Here is a 17,955-nt window from a genome sequence, read left to right on the forward strand (position 1 = left end):
GAAGATTTTAATTTTTTAGTTAAATATTAAAGTACTGTAGGGTTTGCCTGTCCTCATTGAGTTAGGTACATAGAGAACACTGAGTTTAAACTGGTATCCAACTCTTTGAAATACTAATGTGTATTTTTCTAAGATGACCAGTAGATTTTTATTTGTACATTGAATTTTAAAGCAGTGTATGTAAAATATTTAATAATTTGATAGTTATCTGGCCGAGTCTTACTACTAAACTGTTGCTTTACAGAGTGGTTATACTATACTAGGTTGAACACGTACAATTTAAATTCATTTTCACCTGCTTAGCTGTTTTATATATTGTTAATTTATATATTTATCTTTTCCGCCCCTTTACAGTTTTGTTGTTTGATTAGTAGAAAGTGATTGTGAATTCGTAAGATCAGGGAATCACCAAAGAAAAGAAATATTTAAGTCATAATTTTTAAAATCTATAAAATTCAGTTTTTTCTTTTGAAGCAGTTTTTGCCCTAAGAACGTTCAAATTCATTTAAGCATAGGAAGCTTGGTACCATATTATCTTTTTGGGGAGAAGTGCAATAGGCCAAAATCAGTCTTATGCTTTCTAAATATATTCACCGTATCTATTTAACAGCTTTAAAAAATAACAGCTTTAAATAAGGTATTACCATGAAGCATGGTGGTAGAAGCAGTGGGATGTAGCTGCTTTTGTGAAATAAATAATTAAATCCTTCCTCTGTAATGTCTTAATTGTCTGCAGAGTCCTTCAGTTTCTCCTAATGCGAGTTTCACTTCTGACGGCTCCCCATCTCCGAGAGGAGGAATTAAACGAAAAGTGGAAGACAGTGACAGTGAACCTGAGCCAGAGGATAACGTCAGGTGAAGCCATTTTTTGGTAGCACTTTGTTAGCAAATTGCTGAAATAGAGGTGGTCTAATTAATGCTATTTAGCTCAGAGAAGCAGTGCCTTCAGTTGCTTGCCTGTGATCTTTTTATCCATCAGTAATTAATGTGGAGGGTTAGGATAGTCAGTAAATTCCAGTGAGATGTGTAAGCTATAGCTGTTAAACCTAAGTATCTAGATTAGTATGCGTGCAGGTTCTCATCATCCCAGCCACTTTCCCTCTGAGACCAGGCGCTAGATAGGCTAGGCATGAGGTGTTTAGCTCTGACTATGTGATCTGAATGCTACTGTGTGGGGATTAAAATTTCAAGCTGCTTAACCCAGAAAGTTCAGTAACACTTGGATACTTGATATAGTTTGCTTTAATCTTCTCAGTTGAAAAGTTTCTTCCTCAAGATGAAATATGCAGAAATTGTTTGGTTAAGAAATACGTATATTTTTAAAAACCACAAATTTGTATATGCACAGTTATATTTCATGACAGGAGTTTCCCTTTAACTGTATACTTAACATTTATGATGGGAAACTTTGATTCTTTCATTTGTCGAGATCAGAGATTAATAACCTCTCATAATTAAATCTAAGCTTGAATCCTAGACTCCCAAGTGCAAAAGACCAACAGTCTCAAAAACTGTAACTCATTAATAATTTAGCAAAATGATAGATAGTTCAAAGTTAAGCAAACAATAGTGGTCCAAAAGCATGAACAAAAGAAGCTCATGCTTCTTACATAGGTTGTGGATGGTGTGTTTGTGTTTATGATTAGAAATCTCACAAACGTCAGGTGTGGTTCTGCATTTTCCAAACAACCTTTGATGGCAGATGCTGCAGTCTGTAATGATGTGTTCTTGTGTTTTTACCTTACCTGAGTTTTTGTCCTCTGCTTCTGTAACAATGGATTTTCCTCTTTGAGTGTTTTTTGTTTTACTATGAAGTCATCATGATCTGGCTAGCTTAATAGTAAACTAATTAATGCTAGCTTAATAGTAAACTTGATTTATTTAGTACTTTATTGTTTAATTTTGGTGCCGGGAATAATCATGGTGGAAATGCTTCCATCAAGAAATGCTTGGGATTCTTAGCATTTATTTTCTTACTATCTTTTGTATAATGATGATAATCCACATCATGGACAGAGAAATTTCTCCAGATTGATGTTCTGTGAATCCTTTGTGTGCTATGAAACCTTTCATAGCTAGAATGGCATATAGTGAAGAACCAGTTACCCCAGGATGCATCTTGCTGCACAAAATAAATGGAGATCAGGCCCAGCTGCTCACAGACGCAGCTCACAGCTCTGGTGACTGATGCTCAGATGCTGAATGTGGTACCTGAGGAAGGAGCTGGTGCGGCTGCTCCCACTCCTGGGGTGCACCCTGAAAACAAACATGCTAAACAAGATTCCTACTTTGTGCCTTTTTAAAAAAAACGAAATCGTCTCTGCACTTCTTTCGCTTAGGGAAAACAGGCATTGATGGAGGTTTTTTGCACAAGCCAAGTAGTGTAAAGTGAACTTTGGAAAGGGCTTACCTGTATTCTGAAACATGACTGCAGTTAATTTGTAAGGTCTGGCACATGGTAGAAAGTGGCATTACTGTAGAAGCATCTTGAGATCTGTCCTGATGAAAAGAAAATTATTTTGGCTTCTTTGTGTTCCTTCAAGAAAATGTTTTAATCTCTCAGAGCGTGAAAAATCAGTACTTTGTGGTTCTTCTCATTGTATGTTTAGTAATTAATAACTTAGTGAATTGATTGGCCTGCTTCTAAGTTTTACCAGAACATGCATATATTCATATGTGCATGTGCATGCGTGTCCTTCCCTTTAAATCTTAGCTCTAAGAGGCCCAAGCATGAAGAGTGTAGATTAGGTATACCAAGTTTTTGCCTGGTTTCTAGATTATTCTTTTATAAATTGTGTTTTACCTTTAAAAGAATTACCCATGGCAAATCTTTTTTTTACTAAGTAGTTTAATTGACTTTCTTTGTGCAGTTTAAATATATCCTAATAAACTGAGGAACTTGAACTATATAAAAATGTATTCAGTATTTGAATCTTAAAATGTAGTTTTAGAATTATTCCACGGTCCAAAAGCATGTAAAACAGTATAAAAATTCAAGCAAACAAGACTTAACGTATCTGCGCTTAGTCACTCAGTCGTGTCCAACTCTTTACGACCCCATGGACTGTAGCCCACCAGCTCCTCTGTCCACGGGGATTCTCCAGGCAAGAATACTGGAGTGGGTAGTCTATCCCTTCTCCAAGGGAACTTCCTGATCCAAGAATCGAACCAGTGTCTCCTGCATTGCAGGCGGATTCTTTACTAGCTGAGCCTACCCAGGAAGCCCTGTTATGTATCTACTTTAGCATAAGTGATGATCCTTTTTTAAAATGTAGTTTTAGAATGATCTTACTGGAATCAGTGTTGTGAGTTTTTGATGTTTAACTATCTTTAATTTGGTAATAAATCTCGTGAAAGTGGAGTTTTTAGAAAATAGTTAAATGAACTGTGTTTGCTAGCATTACTGTTGAACTCATTTACATTTCACCTGGACGTTAAATATAAGTTGATTGGGATGATAAATAGGTGTATAGTTACCATATTGAATTAGGATAAACTGATCTTGCCTGGTTTGTAGGTTATGGGAAGCTGGTTGGAAACAGCGATACTACAAGAAAAAATTTGATGTTGATGCAGCAGATGAGAAATTCCGACGTAAAGTTGTTCAGTCTTATGTTGAAGGGCTCTGCTGGGTTCTTCGATATTATTACCAGGTACAAAGGATATTTTCCTCTAAATTTCTAGCTGATCATTTTAGAAAGATAATTTCTGTAATAGTGTGTATTATTGAGCCTAACATTTGTTTCTAAAGTTCATTAATGTATATACAGAGCTAATTTTTATTGTGTTAAAGAATTTCAGCATAAAGGAGTGTTGTTGAGTATGCTTTGTCCTGCAAATGACTTCAGTTTAGTGTTTTTTTAAATTGGAATAAAAAAAAAAACTGAATAACTAATAGTCACTAAATGAATTGGATGAAAAAAAATAACTGAGCAACTATTAGATAGTCACTAAATTACTGAACAAAAGAGAAAGCCTGGAAAATACTAGTAAGAATTGTAAAGGAATTTTGAATGATACCATTTCCTCTATGTAAAGGAACAACGGTACTTGAAGTCTGACTTTAAATTAAAGCCTTTGGTAATTGGGATGTCAGATTGGTGAGAGGTTAGGTAGACATGGGGGATGTAACTCATAGTTAGTATCTGGTTTTGTGTTTGTAGAGTGAAGCAAGTTCAGTTTGTTGTGATCTGAAATTAGTAAGTAGAAAGTAATTTAATACAAGTATCTACTATAGAATATTTTAATATAATGTTTTACTCCTATAAAGATTTTTAATCCACCAGGCACAGAGTCAAAATACATGTCATTGAATATTTTTATAAGAAAAAGAAAGTTCTCACTGAAAATCTAGGGAATTCTCAAATGAGACTTTTGCTGGTTTTGCTGTCAATCACAGTGATGTCCCTTCTCCGTCTGTAGGCTCATTGTCAGCTACACTTTTGTTCTTCATTTTAACTGGAAGCTCTAGAGTTGTAAAGAAATGCCACCAAACACATTTGAAGAACAACAGTTTCACCAAATTGTGTTTGTGAATATAAAATTTGGTGTTAACTACTGATTTTTAAAGGTGTTTTGCAGTATTTTTTTAAATAAAGGGGCCATTGATATGTAGTGAAAAGTGCAAATTGAATCAAAATAACTTTTAGGACTCATGGAAAAATTAATACATGGACTATCTACTAGAAATCATATGTTTTATAAATAGAATATTATAGATTAATAGCCTAATTTTTTTTGGTTTTCTGTGTATATCATTAACATAGATTTGTGGCTTTGCTGTTTTGAATGATTCCAGGGCTGTGCGTCCTGGAAGTGGTATTACCCATTCCATTATGCACCATTCGCTTCAGACTTTGAAGGAATTGCAGACATGCCTTCTGATTTTGAGAAGGGTACCAAACCGGTAAGCTGAGCTATTCAGAGCCATAAAATTTATAGAATTTTGGCTTAGATAAAAATTGTATGTCATATGTTAACGTTTTTTGTTTGTTTGTTTTATTTTTAATAGTTTAAACCACTGGAACAACTTATGGGGGTTTTTCCAGCTGCTAGTGGTAACTTTCTACCTCCATCATGGCGGAAGCTCATGAGTGATCCAGTGAGTCTCTCCCTACCCCACCCCCCCAAGTCTTAAACACATTTATTATTTTGCAAAATAACAGGTGCATTCTCTTTCTTAATCCTGCTAAATAAGTAAACTTCTTAATATATAAATAGTAAATTTAATTGATTGGTGTTAGTGGTGGTTTGCTTTTTTCCTTATGATACAGAAACTTTGCTGTCTGTCTTGAGAGAGTAAGATCTTTGGAGTTGTTCACAAAATCAGCCACATTTAAATTATTCTATATTATCAATATGTTACCATATTAATATTAAATTCAATATGATGTATCCGATACATTCTGATATATATTTGCCATGAGTCTTCGTGTTTTGAGTGTGTAACTGGGTTTTTGTCTCGTGTTTTACTAACACGAGTCACAATTGTATTTGCATTTCATAGTTAAGAGTGAAGTGCAGAGCAGTGCAAGTATTTGAGTTCTTCTGTATATTTTTCACTACTTCATTATTTTTTTCTGCTTCTCTTGACTATCAGTACCCTACTTAGTAAATAAAATATATTTGTATTTTGGAGAAATTCTTAAAAACAGTTATTTTGCTCTCCGTCTACCTGTAAGCCATTATTTTTGCTCCAGCCTTTGTGGTGTCCGCCAGACCTAAGACTGGCACACCTGGAATCCCTCCTAGCTGGTCTTGTGTGTGAGGAGGAGTGAGGCACAGCTGGGAAACAGAGTTCTCTGTAAATTCTTCACTCTACGCTGGATCCACAGATACTCAGTCTAAAATTCTTCTGTGTTAATATCTTTTGTTTTTATCTTTTAAAATTGTTGATTTTTTCCCCCTGGACCTGCAATTTAAAGAATACTATTTTAAAAGGAAAGCTTGTTTTCTTATCAGGCATGATAGCGTGATCAAAAGTTTTATATCAAATTTTTCATAACAGAAATGTGTGACTTCACTTTCTGAATCTTTACTTGTCTCCCTGGTATAGGATTCTAGTATAATTGACTTCTACCCTGAAGATTTTGCTATTGATTTGAATGGGAAGAAGTACGCATGGCAAGGTAAAATTTAGACAGTATTCCTTTTTGTTAAAATAATTTTCTCTTTTTGATAAAACTGTGTACTAACATGACTTATTCCAGAAAAACATCTGCTGCTTCTTTATTGACTACGCTAAAGCGACTTTGTGGTTTGCAACAAACTGTGGAAAATTCTTCAAGAGATGGGAATACCAGTCCACCTTACCTGCCTCCTGAGAAATCTGTATGCAGGCCAGAAAGCAGCAGTTACAGCCAGATGGAACAACAGTTCGTTCGAAACAGAAAGGAGTACGTCAAGGCTTTATATTGTCACCTTGCTTATTTAACTTTCATTCAGAGTACATCATGCAAAATCCTGGACTGGATGAAGCACAAGCTGGAATCAAGATTGCCGGGAGAAATATCAATAACCTCAGATATGTAGATGACACCACCCTTATGGCAGAAAGTGAAGAGGAACTAAAAAGCCTCTTTAGTGAAAGAGGAGAGTGAAAAGTGAAAGAGTGAAAAGAGGAGAGTGAATGTGAAAGAGGAGAATGAAAAAGCTGGCTTAAAACACAACATTCAGAAAATGAAGATCATGGCATCTGGTCCCATCACTTCATGGCAAATAGATGGGGAAACAGTGGAAACAATGACAGACTTTCTTTTCTTGGGCTCCAGTGATGGGCTGTACCATCACTGTAGATGGTGACTACATGAAATTAAAAGACAATTGCTCCTTGGAAGAAAAGCTATGACAAACCTAGACAGCATATTAAAAAGCAGAGACATTACTTTGCCAACAAATGTCTTTGCCAACAAAAATCAGAGCTATGGTTTTTCCACTAGTCATGAGTGGATGTGAGAGTTGGACCATAAAGAAAGCTGAGCACTGAAGAGTTGATGCTTTTTAACTGTGGTGTTGGAGAGGACTCTTGAGAATCCCTTGGACTGCATGAAGGATCAAACCAGTCAATCCTAAAGGAAATCAGTCCTGAATATTCATTGGAAGGACTGATGTGGAAGGCCACCTGATGCGAAGAACTGACTCATTTGAAAAGACCCTGATACTGGGAAAGATTGAAGGCAGGAGGAGAAGGGGACGACAAGGGATGAGATGGTTGGATGGCATCACCTACTCAGTGGACATGAGTTTGAGCAAGTTGATGATCCTATAGATGATCAGGGTGATCAGGAGTTGGTGATGAACCGGGAAGCCTGGCGTGCTGCAGTCCATGGGGTCACAAAGAGTCAGATGCGACTGAACTGAACTGAACATGACTTATGGAATGAAAGGATTTTCTGTATTTTGCCATCCAAACTGGGATTAACCATGATTAATATAATTTTAACATTCACATTATGATAAATATAAATAGCAAATCAGGTTGAGACAGATTAACCATTTTATCTTTTATCTCCTTTGGATTAATTAATGGAGCCTGGGACTTGGCTCCTGTTAGTCATTGATACCTTATGAGGTTGCTTGGTGATGTATTAATAGAAACACAAGAGTATCCTTGTGGAGATTTACTTACACTCTGTGGAAACTTTTGATAAATATATTAGAAATTTAGTTTAAATGTTTAACATTGATCGATATTTATATATTATTTTCTCATCCCTTCTGTTCACAGACTTTGTAGAAATAAGGGCAGTAAAAGTTAGTATTTTAGGTGATAATTTAACATTCAAAAAATGTGTAATAACAGTAGAACACAAGAAAGTCTCAAACACAGTAAGCCAGCTGTTGTTTCCCATCAAAGTCCCTTTCAACAAGTCATGTTAACCTCTTCTTCCACCATTATTTTTCTAAAATGATACGTGTGTTTAGTACTACCATTTTTCACACCTTTTTCCTTGATTATTCTCTGTGGTGCAGAAGATCAGTAAACTAACTTAAAGAGAATTGTGGAACAAAGGGGAATAAGTAATAATTTACCAATTGAAATAAGTATTTTATAAAATTTTAGAGTTGACTTACACAGTAACTGGAATTTTGTATTAACTTGAACAGAATGGTAGTGGGAAATGCAGCCCATTGCTTGGGGCTATGCAGGTGTAGTGCTGTGTGGGCATATTGTGTTACACGTATGGATTGGGGTTTAGGTTGCTTTTGAAGATGCCTTGAGGAGCAACAGGGAGAGGAGACATGGGAGAATAGGAAGTAGTAAATAAAAATCTAAGTGTATTTATGTGAGTGTGTGTTAAGTGACTAAGTAAATACATAGACATGCAGACAACCTGCTGTTTCTGTACTATAAATTACGCAGAGGAAAGGCCAGCCAGTGCGCATCAGTTTCTCTACATCCTTACTGAGAGCAGCTTTCTGTTTCCTTTGATAGTAGTCATCTGGATGGGTATGAAACAGTGTCTCACTGTGGTTTTTATTTTCATTTTCCTAGTGATTAGTGATACTGATCATTGTTTTCACGTGCTCATTAGCTATTCCTATATCTTTTTTGGAAAATTGTCTGTTCAGATCCTCGGCCCATTTTTGACTTAGGTTTTTGGTATTGTATTGTAGATGTCTTTTGTATGTTCTAGACTTTAAACTTTTATCAAATACATGATTTACATATTTTCTCCCATTCTGTGGGTTGTCTTTTTCTCTCTGTTGATAGTGTCCTCTGATGCACAGAACTTCTTAATTTTGGTGAAGTCCAGTTTTAGTTGGACTGTTTTGTTGTTCCTGCCTTTACTTTTGGTGTTTTAAGAAATCACTGCCTGACCCTGTGTCATTGAAGCTTCCTCTGTATGTTTTCTTCTAAAAGCTTTATAGTTCTGGCTCTTCATATTTAGGACATTTGAGCCATTTTGAGTTAGTTTTTGTGTATGATGTAACGTAAGGGTCTAGATTCTTTCTTTTGCATGTGGCTATCTGTTTTCCCAGCGCTGGTTGCTGACGAGACTGTTTTTCCCCACTCAGTGGTCTTGTGAGGGTTTATTCCTGGGCCATCTGTTCCATTCGTCAGTAAGTCGGTCTGATGCCAGTACCATGTACTGTTTTAATTACTGTACCTTTGCAGTAAGTTTTGAAATCAGAAGATTGGAGTCCTCCAACTTATTTTTCTTTGTCAAGATTGTTTTGAGTCCCTTAAGATTCCAAATGAATTTTAGAGTAGATTTGCATGCGTGCAATGCTCCGTCGTGTCCAACTCTTTGGGAGCCCCCTGGACTGTAGCCTGCCACGCTCCTCTGTCCATGGGATTCTCCTGGCAAGAACACTGGAGTGGGTTGTCATTTCCTTCTCCAGGGGATCTTCCCGACCCAGGGATCAAACCTATTTCTGCATCAATAGGCAGATTCTTTACCATTGCACCACCTGGGCAGTCCCAGCATGGGTTTAATTCGGACCTTTAATATTTTTATATCTTATATAAATATTTTCACTTATTAGACTCTGTACAAGAATATACCTTTCTTGAGGTAAAACTTACTAGTAGAAGGTATAGTTTTTTTCTCCATACATGTGTTTAAAACTTATGGAAAGTACTTATGAGCTTAAGGAAGGTACTTAGTTAAGTTCTTGCCTAAATTGAGTACATCTAAAATGATAGAAGATAAAACTTATCTGGGTACATTTCCAGCATATATTGACCATACAAATACTATATGTAATAATATAACATAGATATTTCTAATGTGTTTTGTATATGGACAGAGAATATAAGTTATTTGATGAGAGTCACACAGTGTCGGAAGTAAGATCAGAACCTGGAGAGTGTGACCACTGTTTTTACCCAAATACTGCCACCATTTGGACTGCCTCTGGGCTGTTGAAATGATTAACGAGCCATTGGATGTAGGTGCTCAGGAAAAAGTCACTGTTGTTTTTACCATCATCTCATTCTCAAGCACCACCATCTTCATACCTGGGTGCAAAGTATCCTTTCTTCCACTGGCCAGTAGGGCTTGTTACTTACTAACCATATTGCTGTCATTAGCACTGCAGATTGCTTGCTATTTGCTTCTGGAGTTGATATTGTAGGAAAGTCTCTCATAATTTGTTTAGATCCTGAATCTAGTAGGTAGAAAATGAAAGCTAGGTAGTGTTTTAGTTTTTCATGGTAACTTATTGTATGTGACTAACTAGACTCAAACAACTCTCAAGGTTTTTCTCCATCTAAGTGTTTATCAGCTTTTTGACCCTATGAAATTTACACTAGAACTTAGTTTTTAACTTAAAAAAAATAAAAAAATGTATTCTTAGTAGGTAGTACAGTTGAACACATTTCCTAACTTTGAAAATATGGCAGCTAAATCATAAATGACAACTTTGGAAACTTTCCACTTCTAATCATTTTAAAGGGAATAATCATAAATGCAGCAGTTTTGAATGGCAGTAGTTTCAAAACTGTTTAGCGTCATTTAGCATTTTTCTTTGCTATTTATCTTTAATTTTTTATTTGGCAAAGATACTATTTATACTATAGACAGCATAACTTACTATGCTTCAAAAGCTTCATATGACCGTGATGGGGAATACATGTAAATCCATGGCTAATTCATTTCAATGTATGACAAAAACCACTGCAATGATGTAAAGTAATTAGCCTCCAACTAATAAAAATAAATGGAAAAAAAAAAAAGAAAAAAAAAAAAGCTTCATATGTTTTTCTAGTAATGGATCCTGCATTCACTGGTGTGCTTCTTTGAAGATGATACACAAAGGTCTAGATAAAACAATGACCTTAATTCTGTCACACTCCAGAGAACAATTTTCAGCCTGAAAATTAACATCTCTTCTACCATCTCTGAGTTATTTAAGCAAACAAATGTCTAAAATTTTTGTGTAAGTTAATTATTAGGTTTTAAAATGTGATAGAACTTCTAAAAACTTCTGTTGAATGATCTTGTTTTATAAAAGAAGAATCCAAGGTTCTAGAATGATGAAAGGATAAGCCCAAGCTCTTTGGGGAATTGACTAACTTGCCCAAGGCCATCTCATAAGGAAGATGAGAACAGGCTGCTATCTTAAGTGTTATTTTAACTTAAAATTTTTATTATCACAGAGTTAAGATCAAAGATGGTTTTCCATATGAGCCATTTTAAGAATGGAAAATTGGAGGTTGTTTTCTTCTACATTTGAACTTTGACTAAATATTTCAATTTCAAGATGTTTTTATGTTTGTGGGAATATTCTACTAGAAATGTCCATTTGGACCAGTTGACATTTAGGTGACTCTAATACTTGGGGCGGTTGGTGTGCTTTTGTGTCCCCAGGTGTGGCCCTGTTGCCGTTTGTGGATGAGCGGAGACTGCGTGCTGCCCTGGAAGAGGTGTACCCAGACCTCACCCCTGAAGAGAGTAAGGCCATGCCCATCGGGCAGCACAGTCTGTGTGACACAGGCTTCACGTTTGCTTATGGAATTAGACCTTTTTTTTTTCATTTGTCAAATTTTTCATAAAAGGGGCATAAATCATTGATTTTACTTTGTAACAAAAATGACTTTCTTAAAATGAATACTATCTGTACATTGAGTAGTAATTAAATAGTAAATTAGATTGAAAGCTTTTAAGTTATAAAAGTGTTTGATTTCCTCCATCTCCCTTTTTGCCTTCATCTTCACCCACCCCCCAGATTATAATAATTTTGCTTGAAGGTTAAGATGAGTTGCAAGCATTTACTCTCAGATTGTTAACTTGAAATGTTATCTTTGGCAACAAGTGGGGTTTTTGTCATTATACTGATAGTTACTGATATGCTTGAAATTGCAAGGTTGGGTTCAATTGGAAAACTTAATACCAGTGTAACAAACCTATAGAAATAATTTCTCTATCAGCCATCCTTAGGATAATTTTCGTTCTCTGATGATTCAATTTGTATTCCTTGGGGAATGTTTACATCTTATAAGAAATTGAGTTCTACATAAATAAAATCTGGCAGTTCTGTGTGCAGGTATCTTTTAGTGACTTTTTTCCTAATAGTCATTGATTTGTTAAGTTTTTTTGAGATTAAAAGTTTTTTTTGATAATCATTGATTTTTGAAACCTTATTGTCAGAGTTTTTTTTCTTCTTCTGCAGAGACACTCACCTAAATTCAGGCCTCTTGTTATTTTTCACAAACTCTGTTATAATTTTTTTAGAAAGCACTCATTTATTCATTTGACTACATGGGGTCTTGGTTGCAGCATGCATTCGCTGTGGCGCTTAGGCCCTCTAGTTGTAGTGCTCAGGCTTAGTTCCCCTGCGGCCTCTGGGGGTGCTAGTTCCCCGACCAGGGATCGAGCCCGCATCCCCTGCACTGGCAGTTGGATTCTCAACCATTGGTCCACCAGGGAAGTCCCCATAATAAAGCTTTAAAAATTTAGATGCATCTTCTAATTTTGGTCTCATAATAAAAATTGCTCTTGTGGATTTAACTTTGATCTTGTCCTGCGTTCCCCGCAGCCAGAAGAAACAGTCTTGGCGGTGACGTCTTATTTGTTGGGAAACATCACCCACTGCACGACTTCATCTTAGAACTGTACAAGACAGGTTCCACAGAGGTATGGTTTCTTTTCCATCATGATGTGTTTCTTGACAGTGTGTTCATTTGATTATTTAATCAGGAATGCATTTTTACAATTTTGGCCAAATATAAACCCAATTTACCATTTGGAGCATTTTTAAGTGTGTAATTTTGTGGCATTAAGACCATTTATAAAGTTGTGCATCTTCTTGATCAGAAACTCTGTACCCACCAGACAGCATTAAACACGCCTCCCCATCCTTCCCTGCCCCCAGCCTTTCACAACCTCTCTGCTACTTGCTGATTTTATGGAGTTGCCTAATTTTGACACCTCCCCTAGATCACATCATACAGTATTTGTCCTCCTGTGTCTGGCTCACTTCATTTAGCAGAATTTTCAAGGTTCAGCCATTTTATGTCAGTGTTTCTTTTCTTTTATGGCTGAATAATACTTCATTTGTGTATACACTGCATTTCATTAGTCCACTCGCCTGTTGATGGGAACTTGCATAGTTTCTACCTTTGTGGGGGGGTGGTGTTAAGAATGGTAGTCCTGTGACCACTGGTGAACAAACGTTTAAGTCCCTGCTTTCCATTCTTTCACCTGTATAATCAGGACTGGGTTTTTTTTCCCCCCACAGTCAGTCAATGTACCACCTGAACTATGTCATGGGATCCAAGGGAAGTTTTCTTTGGATGAGGAAGCTGTCCTTCCAGATCAGTAAGCATCATTGTATATAATTGAGGGGTTGGGAGGGTGTTTAGTTAGCATTTCTATTTTGTTGCCTAAATGTTTCATATTCTAGAAATAATAAAAAACTAGTGAGAAAACAAAACAACATACAAGCCTTGGACTTGGGGTCAGAGCCCAGCTCTTAAGGCGATCCACACAAGGTCAAAATTACTTTCATAATCTTATTAAAGTGTCAGGATGTTGTGTATCTTGTTGTGTACCTGTCTCTCAGCTGTGTTCCTTATTTATGAAATACCTGTTCTATTTTTCTATTCAGTTATCTGTTCCCCCACTGCCCCCTTTTTGGTTTATAGAATATAAAGAATTCTAATATCAGAATTTTTAAGTTCTGATATAAGCCCCTTGTTCATAATTGTTTTCTATTAGTGAAATTACAAACAGGGCCCTTTTTAAAAGTTACCTATGATTATATTGTTTTTATTGGTTTAGTGATTGCTCTCTCTCAAAGCATAAGAAACGTAGCAACATTTTGTTTCCACTTTTCCCAGAGGTTACAACTTACAAACAGATGGTTCTTTTGTTTCTTTTTAGAATAGTATGTTCTCCTATTCCCATGTTAAAGGATTTGACACACAATGCTGCTATCAGGTAAGTTTCCCCAATTCCTGACATTTGCCCAGAATACAGCTCTGAACTTGCAAATAAGTTTAAGAAGACCTGTGATTCACAGGGAAATAGTAGCTATTATTCTAGCAAGTCTTTGATATTTGGAGAGTCCCTGTGTTGCAGACCTCCAAGTAGAGCCTCTTGACTTTAAATTATGTATATTGTTAAGGTTACTGACTTAACAAGCTTACATCTCTGCTTTCTGGTTTCCCCTAACAACCTCTAATTCTTCCTGGATTAGAGAGGTGGGAGGTGGAAAGTAGGAGTTTCCAAGAGTTGTGTGCTGTGTAGGTTCAAACAGACCTCTGCACCCTGGAGGCCCACATGGCTTCACTGTATTGTAACATAATAGAAATTGTATTTATATTTGTGGCCCTGTAGAGTTCAAAAACAGAGCTGTTAATATATTTTAGTTAAGATGAGATAGAATGAATTTGTGGAATATTTTTTTAATCTATAATTAGAAACTTTTAAAGGGCTGATTTCTGCTAGGTGGAAAACTCATACTTCATTTCCTCAATGGTGACAGCATTTTCTGCCAAGTATGTAAACTATAATATGGCTCTTTAGAATAAAAATCAGCAAGCTTTCTACGAATCTGTGTAACTGTTGTATGAATTCCTGATCTTGATGGCAAGGTTTATGTTGTTGTTTCCCTCACTCTTTAGATGAGAACAGGGCAAATATTTAAGTAATTCAAGAATTTTGTAAAAACTATTCCTGAATACTACTTTCCCACATGTTATTATTTCTGTCACTCTCAGGGACTATTTTGGATTTTATTTAGATTTCTCATTGTGAAGTGTAAGCATGTTTATTTTCCTATCTTTAATGGATTTAGATAGCAGCTGCCATTCTAGGAAGGCTTTCACTTATAGACATCCTTTGTGAATTTGAAAAATCTTACTAGATTAATTGCCTTCATCTCACGCCACCCCCCATTCTTAAATTTCCGGTGGATCATTTTTTTAATTAATTTGTATTAGCATATAGTTGCTTTACCCTTTATCTTTACCACAGTTTTTGTTTATCTTGGCGTATAATCTGTCCTGGCTCTTTGTCTTTGGGCTCTTTTGTTAAAGGTGGGATTCAGAACCGTAAGCCAGGTTCCTGTGTCCGCCACAGTCTTGATTCCGGCAGAGCCAGTGTGGACTGTGTTTAACCCCTGGGTCCCTGGCTTGCAGCAGACCTTCGGGCCGGTCACGCCACCAGTCCGTTCCGGATTGGCACATTTGCTCTGCTCCTCAGTGTCTCAGTTGTGTTCAAGGGTCTTCCTTCGCAGCCCCCTACAAGTAGTAAGTTCTACTTAACTTTGTAGGTAGGATAGAGACTTGCCCAAGGAAGAGTTCCAGAGTTAACAAATCCTGGAGTTTTTGTTTGTATGATTATGATTGTGATGGTGATGGTGATATCTGAGCCTGAAATGGCCTTTGGTGTTATTTGGTATCCATTGTTTTCACAAGATTATTAAATTTATAAAAGAAATCTCAAATCCAGCTGTGTATTCAGGTGTATGTTGAATAAATAACAATAAATAAATAATAAAATTTAGTTGATTTCCTGGAGATGCCTGAAAGGCCAAAGGTAACTCTTCTTACGAGGTCATTTTCAGTCTTTTCTCTGAGGGGTCATGCTGAGACTGATGCCGTTTACTTTAGCTTTTTGGATGTTTGTTTCAGGGCTTCTTCTGTATCCCAGTGTTGTTCTTGCTTTACAAACAAAAAATCTGAACATGCAACCTCCAGTGCCCCCTGCCAGTTACTCCTGTCTCTGTTGACTCCTGGCTTTTCCCCCCCTTCTCTGTGTGTGTGCATCTGGTGTTGGATTCCGTGTTTGAGAAGTTGTCTCCTTGAGTCCACTTTAGTGGACTTTCCCTCACCTCGTGTTCCCATCGCATTAGGTCTTACCTGTGTTGTTGAGGAAATATATTTTAGAAGTTATTAAAGTGTCTTAAAATTCATGGAAGGACTCTTAGAGAATACAATCAACTGTGACCTAGAAATTTTTTTTTCAATTCTGATTCCATAAATCTTTCCACATAGTAGTAGTTTAACTGTGAGTAGAACTGAGCCATTTCCCTGAATTTCTCTCATTCTTCTCTTGTTCCACCATTGTAACTTGCTTTTTACAGTAACTCTTTGCTGACTTTACATATATAAAACCTCTGTTTGAGTCTCAGTTTTCTTCGCATCTGGAGGAGCAGGTGACACCCTCCGTGTCCACACTGGCCGCTGTGTCCTGCACCCACACACACCTCCTTGCCCATCTCTCCATCTTTCCCTCGCCTCCTGTTCCCCCCATTGCCCAGACTTAGGAACTTCAGCTTCTCATGGTACGTGACTCCGTGTACTGATACCACTGCTCTGGAACCGTCTTTCTTTCCACTTATTTCTCATATCTGGCTTTTCCCAGTGAGCCTGTTTGTATTCTCGTCTCCTGGATTACTGTAGGGCTCTCCCAGCTGATTTTTTTTTTTAAATCCCACCTACCTGCCCACTGAATCTTCTCTCATCTTTCTTAACCACTGCCACCCCTCAGAGACCTCTGGTTCCTGCCATAGTTTGGTAGAGCTGTGCTCTGTATCTGGGTCCCCACAGCTCCGCAGGGACCCCTCCTTCTTGCTCTCCAGGCTGGTCCCTCTGTGAAGACCCCCCTCCCTCACATATGCGTGCATTTAGCCCACACTCACAAGGTCCCATGTGGAAGGCAAGTGACAGGCTTTGATCAGCATCTTTCTTGTGCCTGCTGTGGCCTTTTCCGCTTTCTTCCTTACTAAACTGTTTAACTTTTCCAGTCTGTCTTCCCTATTAGAAGAGGAGGAAGGCCCCATGGTTGGGCACTGTTTGTGCCTCTGCTCCCACCATGAGACCATGTACACAGTAGGCATGCTGAAAATTTGTTTGGTAAACTGCCAAAAAGGCCCGCTGACACCAAGAGAACTGCTCTGAGATACTTTAGTTGCAGGCCGTGCTTTATTACCAGTTTTCTCTGTTGGCTTTGTGTCTAGAAAGCCTCAACAAATCCACGTACCTACCACCTTATCTCTCACCCTCTGAAACCTTTCACACTGCCTGTTGTGCCTGGCCCTGCCTTGAGCTGCCTGGAGTAGAGAACATCTGAGATAAAAACAGTCATGGTGAAGAGTGAGTTTATAAGAGGAACAGATTGAGTCAATGAAGTGCCGTTCAGCTGTTCTTGAGCTTATAGCATCTTTATTATAAATGGAACCATTTTTATGTACTTAAAAAATACAGTTAACAAAAATCTCTCTATAACAGATGGGCCCTAATTATTTTAAGTGGCATTATTTGAAGAGAAAAAAAGTTAGCTATCTAAAATGTCAACCAGTTCAATAAAACCCTTTCTCACTGATTGCAACTGTAATCTGTAATCTTCAGAGGATCTTTGGAGAATATGAAAAAGCACAGAGAAGGAAAGGAAATGGTTGCGTGTACAAATAACCTTCTGGTGAACGTGTGTCTAGTCTGTTGCCTGTATTTCCCTCTTGTCATTAAGTATTTGTTACTACATTTTAAGAAATGCCAATTGAGGATACCACTTCTGTTTGTTTATTATTTAAAAAAATTGAAAATTTCTTTTTGGCTGCCCTGGGTCTTCCTTGCTGCATGTGGGTTTCTTGCTCTGGTTTCGCTGCACAAGCACCTCTCACTGAGGTGGCTTCTCTTGCTGCAGAGACCGGCCTTAGGAAGTGTGGGCTCAGCAGTGGCGCACTGGCTTGGTTGCCTCTGGCATGTGGGGTCTTCCTGGACCAGGGATGGAACCCATGTCCCCAGCATTGGCAGACTGATTCTTAACCGCTGGACCACCAGGGAAGTCTCCGAGGATACCATTGTTAGAAAGAACCATAGTTTCTTTAACCCGTCCACTCTTTGCCAATACACTTAGGTTTTACAGTTTCTCAGCATTATGAATCCTGATATTATGAGCATCCTTAGGTATAAACTAGGTGCATATCCAGAGTCCTAGAAGAGACACTGCTGTGTCAGAAGGAAGACCCGTGTGCTTTGGGTGAGACACACACAGACACCCC

At 37.4% G+C, this 17,955-nt stretch overlaps 1 protein-coding gene across 3 annotated transcripts in view; it reads left to right on the plus strand.

Annotated features, from left to right (window-relative positions):
- XRN2 (5'-3' exoribonuclease 2) overlaps positions 1-17,955 on the plus strand; it is a 61,974-nt gene that overhangs the window by 25,675 nt on the left and 18,344 nt on the right. For all 3 annotated transcript variants that reach the window (XM_070472237.1, XM_020878357.2, XM_020878368.2), the window contains 9 exons: positions 737-855; positions 3,518-3,653; positions 4,799-4,906; positions 5,012-5,101; positions 6,056-6,128; positions 11,316-11,399; positions 12,484-12,581; positions 13,186-13,265; positions 13,830-13,886. In XM_070472237.1, the coding sequence (XP_070328338.1) occupies positions 737-855; positions 3,518-3,653; positions 4,799-4,906; positions 5,012-5,101; positions 6,056-6,128; positions 11,316-11,399; positions 12,484-12,581; positions 13,186-13,265; positions 13,830-13,886 (845 nt within the window). The remainder of the gene's footprint in view (positions 1-736; positions 856-3,517; positions 3,654-4,798; positions 4,907-5,011; positions 5,102-6,055; positions 6,129-11,315; positions 11,400-12,483; positions 12,582-13,185; positions 13,266-13,829; positions 13,887-17,955) is intronic.

This window comes from Odocoileus virginianus, chromosome 9 (assembly GCF_023699985.2).
Source record: "Odocoileus virginianus isolate 20LAN1187 ecotype Illinois chromosome 9, Ovbor_1.2, whole genome shotgun sequence".
Classification (NCBI taxonomy): Eukaryota; Metazoa; Chordata; class Mammalia; order Artiodactyla; family Cervidae; genus Odocoileus; species Odocoileus virginianus.